Source organism: Engraulis encrasicolus, chromosome 11 (genome assembly GCF_034702125.1).
Source record: "Engraulis encrasicolus isolate BLACKSEA-1 chromosome 11, IST_EnEncr_1.0, whole genome shotgun sequence".
Classification (NCBI taxonomy): domain Eukaryota; kingdom Metazoa; phylum Chordata; class Actinopteri; order Clupeiformes; family Engraulidae; genus Engraulis; species Engraulis encrasicolus.
Genome location: NC_085867.1, coordinates 48,608,398 through 48,619,518, shown reverse-complemented (window position 1 = coordinate 48,619,518; position 11,121 = coordinate 48,608,398). Strand labels below are relative to the sequence as shown.

The following is an 11,121-nucleotide window of genomic DNA, read 5'->3' as shown; positions in this document are numbered from 1 at the left end:
GCCCCCCTATCACAGGGCCCGGGACAAAAAGCCCTTTTGTCCCCCCCTGTCGGCGGGGCTGCTCCTAGCATTGAATAGAACAGTCCTTAGGTCTGCCTAGGTCTGCCCAGAGCCATACAGAGGGGAGAGTCGGGCAATCTCCGCTGTGTGCTAAGGCCGACTTCCTCATTAGCAAAATTAGCTGTTTTAGCTTCTCAGTACTGCTCAGCGTTGCGAATGTTAGTTCCTAGTAGTGGGCGTAGCACACAGCAAATGCAATGCGATGCAATGCAGGGAATATGACAAGACTTGCTGTTCGTAGTAATAACTTCAGATAAACATCACAGATGGTAAAACTGTTGTGATTATCACCACCGAGACAGTTGATGGTTTACATATTTGTGGTGATTACCCCGCAGTATAGTTCGTTAGTCCTTATTTTTGGCTGTTAATGTGGTGGTTCTATGTTGAGTCTATGGAAAGACAGCCGCTTTAGGAACAACCTAATCTCGCTGAAAGGCGGGGCTGCCATTTAATTCCTGGTCCTCCAATCGCGTAACTCTCCCTCCTGTATGGCTCTGGGTCTGCCTAAAGGCAGATTTCCCCTGTCCTGTCTATGTGAGCGACCCATCGAGATGTGATCCTTTTCGCTACTGAGCATGCGCACACCCTCGCGGCCGTTTTCGTCGGTGATTGCCCATCGAATTGTGCGACCGCGGCAGTAGACTACTGGTTCGAAAATTGCATAGCCTACTCTCGTATGGGTTAAGTAGCCTAAGGCTGGTTTGGTACAATAATAAGAAATGCTTTTGCGGTGGGGATGTTTTGAAAATATGATTCCGGTCATTAAAAGAGGTGTTGCCCATAAATTGACAGACATCTGCCAAAACAAAGCCACAATACGCTATCTGCTATCTGGGAATCTATAAACCATGCTTGTTTATCCCCATAGCACAAAGGCTAATTTCATATTATGACAATGTTGGCCCACGTCGCATTGAAACCAAACCAACAGCAAATGGCTGCATTAAACAACCCGTAGCCAGGCCCTGATCCCAAACACTTTCTCCAGTCCTGTATTTGCGCAAACTCAGCTCAGTCTCTTTCATATGGCACGTTTCTTAACTTGCTCAAACGAGAGGCTCACGTTTTTTTTTTAGTGGTCAGCAGCCGCACGTTCTTATTGAACTCCGCACGAACGATTGCACACCCCTGTCCATGAAATAAATAAAGTAATTGTTATTAAAACAGTCCTACGTGGACCATGGCCGATTGAAACATCTTCTTCCACGGAAAATCAAGGTCGCTCATTTAGATGAGGCAGCGCAAATCGATAGAACACCACTATCGAGTAAGGCTACCGGTCGCTCATCTCGACGAGGCAACATATCTCGACAGAACACCCCCCCTCCCCCTTGCAATAATAGAACCCAGAAACAATGGGCCAATGGAACCTCTCTCTCTCTACTCTCTCTGAGGCACTGTTAGCGGTCTATACTAGCAGAATACACGCACTCATCGCAAATGGCTGGAAATGGGGCTGGCTGACGTGAGGTAATTCATTAAGTGAATCTGCATCGTGTAAGAGGTGTTTCTATCTGGGTAATCAGTCAGTAAAGTGCACATCTTCAAAGCGGGTGAGCCGGTGAGGAGTGATACAGGTCCTATATTGCGGTTTCATAAATAAGCTAGGCACTTCAGTTAATGGCTACTACGTACTGCACATCCCTCCACACACACACACACCTACGCACTCCTCACCACTCACACACAAACACACACATAGACTCATACACACACACACACACACACACACACACACACACACACATACACACACGCCAACATCCCAACTCTGCCAACACTTTACACTTACAGAACGTGCACAAGCATACGCTCACACATGTGCCACATAAGACCAGAGATTAAACGCAGGCAGCCCGCTCTACCAGAAAGACGTTTAGCTGAGTGGCCGGAAACCAGCTAAGTGGGGCACATGTGGAGAAAAGCACTTACAGTATGGGTCTAATTTTAACGCAGTTTGTGCCTGCTCCACGCAGAGCACCGGCACTTTTCTTACTAACCCTATAGCCAGCGTGAAATTCATAACTTGAAAGGTTTTACTGAATACTGTCAAGACATAAAGGAATTGTAAAGGCAGTGTTACGTGTCAGAAAAGATTCAGAAAGATGAAATACCTCAGAAAAGATGACTGGAAAAAACAAGATCTTACCTTGGCAAGATCAGCACAGACTATAAACCATGGACACAGTGATATTGTCTCGCTAAGAACATAACATTGTTCTCCATTTTTTTCTAACGATTCCATTTTTTTGGTCATGTGCACCGCATGTCATTGTGTCGGGCAGTTCGACGGTCCATCAGTCGGCCCTACAGTCAGTCACATGTCGCTTGTAGGCTCTTCACTGTCTTGACCTTATAGAACTCTATTGTTTTCTATCAAGGATGCTGGTGCCAATGTCACCAGGGTTACCAGATGAGGCTGATGATTTCCAGCCCAAAAAATGCTCAAAACCCACCTAGAAGCACAAAATCCCGCCCAATTCTATTGATGTCTATGGAAAAATTGGGCGGGTTTTTCTGCGAAATGCCATTTTTACCCACACACAGCCATCCTAAGCAGCCCAATTGGGCGGGAAACAGCCCAATCTGACAACACTGAATGTCATGTGTGCCATACCTTTATCAAAAAATAAAGAGCAGGAAACTGTGGCACACCTGCTTCTTATTTTTTACTTTTCAAAAGAACGTAAAAAATAAGAATCCGGAGTGCCACAGTTTCCTGCTCTTTATTTTTTTGATGTCTACTTTACCCACTTACTGTTAGAGCACCCGTGTCAAAAGATCTGGATCCATGCAGCGCTTCCATTTTTTCCCCTTTTTTCTGCCATACCTTTATGTTTGTGTCGAATCCTCCTTTTGCTGTTTAAAGTCATTCAAGCTTTTAAAACTACACTCTGGGAAAATAATCGATTGTGTAGTCTACTTTTTTGTGGTGGGTATACTGTATATTTGAGCATATTATGAGGTGGGTATACTGTATATTTGAGCATTTTTTGAGGTGGGTATTTGAGCATTTTTTTGAAGTGGGTATACTGTATATTTGAGCATTTTTGAGGTGGGTTTACTGTATATGTGAGTATTTTATGAGGTGGGTATACTGTATATATTTGTGCTATTCTAAATAATGGATCAATCAATTTTAGGTGGATACTGAAATCCCTGATGAGGGTGAGTATACTGTGCATACCTGCGTTCTACGTAGACTACACCACTGGATGTGTCATGTATGGAATAGCGGCCGACGAGGTGTCCCGATATCAAGGGAAATAATGGATGAGGCGGAGTGTTCTAACAGCCCAACGGCGCAGCCGAAGGGCCGTCCGCTTCGCCAAGTCCATTTTCCCTTGATATCGGGACACCTCGCTATTTCGCTTATCACCCGGTTACCAGCATTTAAGTATTAATTTATTAATATGTTGATCTATGGCTTCGTGAGAAAGTAGATTAACCACTGCGCTTGGTACGTTGCTATGGGCACCACTTCCTAATCTAGTGAGACGCGCTCTATCGGAGGCATATAAGGACGCGCGCAGAACGTTGGGGTGACTTGACAACCAAATGCGATAGAATTGACGACTGGATTTTTGACTTGACAACCAGATGCGATAGAATTAAGAACGGGGTCTTGACTAGACAACCAGATGCGATAGAACTAACGACGCGGTCTTGACTAGACAACCATATGCGATAGAATTAGTAACGGAACTTCGCCAGATAGTTAGAAAAGAAGCAACTTGGACGCCCGCATGACATCATAGGTGTCCTGCTACTGGAGAATAAAGGACGCCTGCTCAGCCAATCAGAAGACGTTCCGTCTGCTCACCAGGTGATAGGCCTAAAGGTCTGATATCACCAGATTTCAGACAATTGCGCTTATTATGCATTTAGGAATGGAAACACTATTCTCAGCAAAATATTATAATTTCATGAGACAATTTTCCTTTAATTGACCTCAGAGAAACAAGCACAGCTTCAGGGCATGGCTGAACTTTACTGCACCGCAAAGACAATGTCATTTCCCCCCTTTATACTAACGTAAAGTGCTGCTGTTATAATGATCACATGGGATATCACAGGTAAGGTGGGGGAAATAAAGTGAGATGCCATGCCCAAAGGAGACCCTGGTGGGTTGAAGGAAACACTGGGTGCATTCCAATATGCACACTCCCGTCCCGTGCTTGTAGCCTCGCCCCGCCTCCTGGCCCCTCCTCCGTGGAGGAAACAATAACGTTTCCCAGCTGTCAGCCAAGCCACAACAACTTTTGGAGGACTGTTTTTCACCATCCCAATTGCAAATGAGGAAATGACATTAGCATTGGGATTTTGCAAGATTTATGTTGCCTTCACCAGCTCGGGACCTCTCGAGACAGCTGACGACACTGCTCACATGACAATCGAGTTCTTGAGTTTGGCGCATGAACGCCACTGATCCCGGAACAATCGGGATTCATGCGTGTTTTGTTTTGGTTCTCTTTTCTTTTTTTCACCTCACCTTGAGCCTCCACACCCACGACATATAATTTTAGCTGAAGTAAGCTAAATTAAACAACCAGACCAGCATTACTGACATATGTGCATCTGCAGTTGAATGACATTGACTGGTGTTGTTGATAGTGATTACAAGATGATATTTTAGCATTTATGATACTGTTTACATGTCAGTTGCATGCATGGGCGCCATGTTGATGATGCGTGTGTCGTCACACAAAACACAAGCTCGGGAACTCGTTCTTCTATACTTCCGCCAGAGATCAACCTCGATAATTATCGATCTGACATTGCGTCACCAAATGTTCACTCCCACTTTCCCGATGTTTTAGGTCGGCTTTCTGGGGATTCTCGATTTTTTGAACGAGCCAATTGAATTCATTTTCTGTCGTCATTGACATCATCATGAGGTCACAAGCAAGCAAGTGAGCAAGGGAGGACAGAAGTCTGCATATAAGCTAGTTTCACGCTTCCGGGATTAGTGGGCGGGACTTAACGTTATTGTGCATTCCAACTTCCGGCAGCTGATCTACAATAACAATGGCGCAAACAAAGGCAAGATGTCACTGCTCGGTTCCTCTGTGTTCATCTAATAAACAACGCCAACCATACTTGAGGTTTCACGGATTCCCGACAGACCAAGTTGTACGAAAGATGTGGATCACTGCTATTAAGCGAGACGAAGGGGAAACCTTTAAAATAAAACAGGGAAGCACCTACGTTTGTAGCCGGCATTTCCACGAGTCAGACTACATTACAGGCAGTGATAGTGGGCTGCTAGCGCTGGATAATTTTGCGCCTGGTCGTCGCCTAAAAGTAAATTCTGTGCCCTCCCGCTTTGAGTGGAACAACTGGGGATTGCCAACCAGGGAGTCCGTTTATAAACGGGTCAATAAACGGATGGTAGACCGTGAGATTTCGCCGGACCTCCCCTCGGAGCAAACACAGCTATGGGTTGCCATGGAGGAATTATCAGCGTTGGTGGTCCGTGAACATGGCTACGGAACTGCACCAACACCAGGTAGGCCTATGACATTTTTCACTCTAAAAATGTTGCTTTACCTCCCGATGGTAGCAATTAACATTCAAGCAGTTTTTAATATCAGAACCTTATATAGGCCTACTTTCTTTTGTGTCATACAGGTGCGCTGGATGCTGCTGCTGAACGCATACAGCAACTAGAGCAGGAAATCGCGGGCATGAAGAAAGCAATGTCACTACTGAAAGCAGAGCTGGCCCAATTGCGATTTAATAGATTTTGCATTTCCGATAAGGACATACGATTTTATACACGGTTCACGTCAAGGGATGTTTTTTGTGACTTCTGGGAGGCCATCAAACCATCTGCCACCAGACTTGTCTATTGGTCGAAGGCGCAAAAAAAGGCACAATCATCTGAGCCCCTTTCTCCGAGTCCATCGCGCAGACTGCCCCTTATAGATGAGTTTTTTCTTTTCTGCTGCCGAATTGCCGCTGGCCTGCCAGAGAAGGTGTTGGCCGACCTGTTTGAGGTCAGTATGTCCACTGTCTCCAGGGCTGTCATCACGTGGGCCAACTACCTCTACCTAATCCTTGGATCCCTTCCCATCTGGATGAGTAAACGGCAAATCAGAAACACCATGCCTACCAAATTTGTGCAGTACTGTCCAAATGTCAGAGTGATCATCGACTGCACTGAGGTGCGATGCCAGTCTCCATCATCACTAACTCTTCAGTCAGAGCTGTTCTCTCCTTACAAGAACACAACAACTTTCAAGGGCTTAATTGGGGTTGCCCCATGCAGTGCTGTGACTTTTGTTTCGAGTCTTTTCACTGGCTCCATCTCTGACCGAAAGATAACAGAAAAAAGTGGTCTACTTGATCTACTCGAACCAGGGGATGGCTGCATGGCAGACAAGGGATTCACCATTGAGAAGCTGCTGAGTGACCGTGGGGCAACACTTATCATACCTCCCTTCAAGATGACTGGTAAGTAAGCATGAAATGTCACAATGAACATCTCAGATTAAAACTGTGAACAAAAATGTAATCTATATGTGCTTTGGCTTCCCCTATATGTCTCTCCCTCACTGAATTAGCACAGTAGAACTAATTTCCCACCTCTAATTACAGATCAGTTTACAGAAGAAGATGCTCTAAAAACACAAGCAATTGCCCGGCTTCGAATCCTTGTGGAAAGGGCAATACGCAGAGTGAAGGAATACCAGATCTGGCAAGACACCATCCCTTTGACCTTGTCTGGGACAGTTAACCAGCTGTGGACCGTTTGCTGTTTGATGTCCTTGTTCCAGGGACCACTTGAGTTAAAACATTACATTCCTGTTGAATAGGCAACGCCTTTAACTTTGTAATATAATAAACTGTTACATTCCTGTTGAATACCCCCCCACACACACACACACCACCACCACCACCACCCCTAAAATTACTTTGTGAGATATTACCTTGAATAAAAACAGAATAACTTGTAAACTGCAATCTGTAATATGTAATGTTAAAATAGATGTGTAATGTTAGGATATACTTGCGTACTCGAACGAGGAAATCATGGAAACCTTTAGTCGTGCACTTCATTTATTCATGAATTCTTTCAATAATCATTTGGTTAATTACACTTCTTTGGGCAAAAGATAAACATTCATGAATGTACCAAAAAAGTACACGTCAACCTTCTCCTTCATCTCTCCAATCAATTCATCATCCCTCCACACTCTTTCAATGGTTAAGTCCTCCTCTGTATCCGTAATGAAATCGCACCAACTCAAGCCAGTTACTGCAAGTTGGCCTTGAACCTGCCAGTAGTACTTGTGGTTTCTTTTAAGTTTCGCCTTCCCATTAGTAATTTTTACATGTCCTGCCTGTGTGATGTTTGAAATGGCTGGGCATTTCACCTCAGCAAGGCCAAAACATGGAATTTCATTTGGGTCATATACCCTTGCATCAGGGCTAGCCCCCAGGTGAGGAGCTTGAGGGTGAATGACTAACCCACAGCGACCCACATTGACATTGCACACCTGTGCATAGTGCTCCAGCACCTGTGGCTCCCGCTCCAGCCCCCTCTTCATGGCAGGAGTCTGGCGAGTGCCCTTAAGTATTCTCAATGCCAGGGACTCACCAGAGGACACCCCTCTGACGTGGCTAACCTCATAAAATCTACTTGCTGTTACTCTCGGCTTTCGTAGAGCTTGCCATAGTGGGCACTCAGACTGTTCTCTTGTCTGCTTCTCTATGTCACTTGCCATATTATATGTAACAGTTAAAGTGTCGAAATGCAAAATTTGGATTGAGTTTTTTTCAAATTGTGGAATTTGGGTGGGAAATGTTGAGTCCTCTAAGGGCAGATTCGGGAATGCTGGTGCCTCTGGGTGCTGGATGTAATCCCCACATTTGACCACAGGAGGACACTGGTATGACAGGGGGGATCCTCGTGGCACAGGTCCGAACTTGGAGTCTACCATCGACAGCTGCGATAGGCCGTGCAGCACAGACGAGATCAGTGGTTGCGGCCTGATGTTTGTGAGCTTCTCCCCAATAGCCAGCATGTTGGGATCAGGCAGGGGTCCTGAAACAGATAAATATAAAAGGCGAAATGTTAAATTATTGACACGTCTTACAACTACTTTTGGTTTTCAAATATGATGTCAAGTGTCAACAGTGTCATATTAGTTACAGTAGTACACATTACCAGTGTATGCTTGATAGAGTGTTGATTTGCACACGCTCCTGGTGGATGGCTTTGGCTTCCTGACTACCAAGTCCTGAACCGGTTCTGCATGGATCCCCTGAGAAAGATAAGAAGCAGCCGTATCCAGTTAATTTGTTAAAATACAGTCTTTGTTAGTTAAAATAACAGATTTGTGCTAGGTATCTCCAGTCTGTTTTTTAATAATGTGTGTGCGGGTGCTTCGATTTGTCAACAGTGCCTGGTCATATTTCTTAGGGAACATTGTTAGCAAAGCAAAAAGTGGCATATAAGTCATCTGGCTGGCAAAAAGACTGACATTCTTCTCTATGTGGTACAGCTCAACACATCTAAAACATTACCATGGTCCTAGGCCGATGCCATGCTTGAAGGGAGCTTGTGTAGGGCACAGGTGGTGGTACAGCTGTCACCTGCAGAGACAGAAGTGCAAACCAGGATTTAGTTCTGGAGCTTCAGCTTGGAAAACAATCTACATAAAATACACAGCAGTAATCCGACAGACAAGGTTAAACTAAAATAAGACAAAAAATGCACCAAATAATAAAGAAATGTAAGGATGAGCAATACAAATATAAAAACATCTTTAGAAATCTGGAACTGCCGTAAAGTAGTTAACCTCTTACACTGTTTACATGTTTAACAAACAGGATATTAAACACTTATTATTCAGACTCCTTAACTGCCTAAAATAACCTGCAAATAATGGGGCTGTTCTCGCTTCCTCATTGACCTGTAACACCTAGACCTGACAGCAACCTCCCTGTCAATGACGTTGGAAACTGGTAAGCAAAAAAAGTAAATAGCAAAATGGGAAATTAATTAATGAATCAAAAAGATTAATTCATACACTCTGTTATTGGTTTATGATGTTGAATGTATGTACTAGGACGAGTTAAAACCCACATAGACCTTGGGAGCAGGACCACATAACACAGAGGGGGAGTCAGTTTTCAAACAGGCATTCTCGCTGAACTATTATTATATTGCAATTCTCTCATAACATAACGTGACTGAGGAATGGTACAGTAGTCTACCCAGAAGGTTACAAAACCGGAGCGACAACGCTACGTAGCAACTGGTTGAAGCTGACTCCCCTCCTCGTTTACATTCTACCCAACAATCGAGCTGACTTTAAAACGTTTTTTTTATCACAATACAAGCGAAATTAACTAATTCATCCTTGTTTAAAATAAACAACGATCTTGCTTTGTTGGTTTGGCCAAATACCAATAACCCATACGAACATCTATCTGAGGTAACGCCACAAACTGACGTTAGCATAAGCTTAACCGCTTACCTTCATAGTCGTGAATGAATTTCTCAAAAAACAAGCTGTATCCCTTGTCCAGTTTGGAGCGGGGTGTTGTCGAGTGACGGTTCACCAGACGATGAACGTCTGCAAAAGACAACCTTGGCAGATTTCCCAAAAAACTTGAATAGGCGAACATTGTTTACCTCCGTATACACAGAAACGACAGTATGACAGTTCACCGGAAGTTGGAATGCACAATCGGCCAATGAGGAAGTTGCTACGTAACAAGCGTGAAAATAGCTTATTGGAATGCACCCACTGTGTGCTTAAACCTTCCGTCGCAGTTTCAGTTTGCAAATTTCCTCTTTGTCATTGAGATAGCCTGCTAGGTTCTTGTCCTGTACCTGGCCTCTGTCAGATGGATGTGTTTCATTTTTTTAAAAGACTTCTGGAAAACGAAGTGAAACTGCAAAAGCAAGAGTGACTTTTGCCTACAAATGACACCCCCAATGCACTTTTGAGGTATTGTTTATTTTTATTTTTTTCAACTTTAATGGTTGCAGTTTATCTGTCATCCAATCAGATTGTGTGTATGAATGTAACACACAAAAAGACAACTCCCATTTTATCACACGCCTTCCGTCAGCCGTCAACACAGAGTGTCAGTTTGAATACTATTGTCTTTTTCTTAATTGGTCATAAGACATCCTCATGGCAAGCTCTATGGCAATGGTGATGAATCATGACCAATGCCCTCAAGCAGTGTCTCTCAACCTTTTTTTACCAATAAGCCGTAACATGGCATCGCATCCGATACCACACAAGCTTACAAAAGTAACACATTTGGAGACGTCACACGACCTACGTTCGAAGTTGCAGCTGACTGGGGAGACCTATACTTACTTTATTGTGCGTAAATGGCAGATGAAAGATTCCACTGACTAACATTAACTTATCAATTTAGACAAATATGTATTATATTACACAATTTATTTATCAGCCACGTTTCCGCGGTACCCCAGGGTGCCCCGACACCCCTGTTGAGAAACACTCAATCTTTTCGCATTTGGTGCACATGGTTGCAGCTTATCTCTGTGGAAATGCATGGAATGAGTCTTTTTATGCATTTTTTCTTTTATGTGTTTCACTTTAAAATATTCATTCACAAGGCTTCGTTTAAAGTCCCTATAGAATATTGTATGTTTATGACATAACAAGAGCTGCATGTACTATGCACAGTATGTATGATGTCTGGTGGACGATAATCATTTACTGCTTTGCCAGAATTTAACGGACATCATTCAAATTAGACCATTTCCGGCAGCCATGAGCCAGCTCTTTCATATTTAAATCTTTTGAAGTTATGTCAGATCAGCATACATAACATCCTATATTCCAATCGGAAGATACTAAGTGTATTTACTTTAATGTAAGCCTTGATTTTTTTCTCCCTCTTTGTCAATGCAGAAATATCAAAGTAAAACACGCCATTCATACAGTATGTGGCTTTAGCATATGGTTAACTGGGCTAGTGATGTAATGTTATGCAACTGGGTCATTCTATTGTTAGTGGACATGTGTGACGTCGGTTTTGTGTGGTGCGTCATAGTGACAT

At 43.6% G+C, this 11,121-nt stretch overlaps 2 protein-coding genes across 3 annotated transcripts; one reads left to right on the top strand and one right to left on the bottom strand.

Moving 5' to 3' along the window:
• Nucleotides 1–5,042: 5,042 nt before the first annotated feature.
• Nucleotides 5,043–6,945, top strand: LOC134459062 (uncharacterized). 2 transcript variants are annotated; one of them, XM_063211400.1, is made up of 3 exons: nucleotides 5,043–5,572; nucleotides 5,695–6,519; nucleotides 6,664–6,945. In XM_063211400.1, the coding sequence occupies exons 1-3, from the start codon at nucleotides 5,092–5,094 to the stop codon at nucleotides 6,879–6,881; spliced, it is 1,524 nt and encodes a 507-aa protein (XP_063067470.1). In that variant the 5' UTR covers nucleotides 5,043–5,091; the 3' UTR covers nucleotides 6,882–6,945. The 2 variants fall into 2 exon arrangements, with proteins under 2 accessions (XP_063067470.1, XP_063067471.1); XM_063211401.1 differs by having other exon boundaries at nucleotides 5,695–6,766.
• A 112-nt stretch (nucleotides 6,946–7,057) lies between these two features.
• LOC134459063 (uncharacterized) lies at nucleotides 7,058–8,671 on the bottom strand. Its single transcript, XM_063211402.1, has 3 exons — nucleotides 8,596–8,671; nucleotides 8,237–8,333; nucleotides 7,058–8,113 (listed from the first exon to the last, which is right to left on the bottom strand). The coding sequence occupies exons 1-3, from the start codon at nucleotides 8,596–8,598 to the stop codon at nucleotides 7,161–7,163; spliced, it is 1,053 nt and encodes a 350-aa protein (XP_063067472.1). The 5' UTR covers nucleotides 8,599–8,671; the 3' UTR covers nucleotides 7,058–7,160.
• Between the last annotated feature and the right edge of the window lie 2,450 nt (nucleotides 8,672–11,121).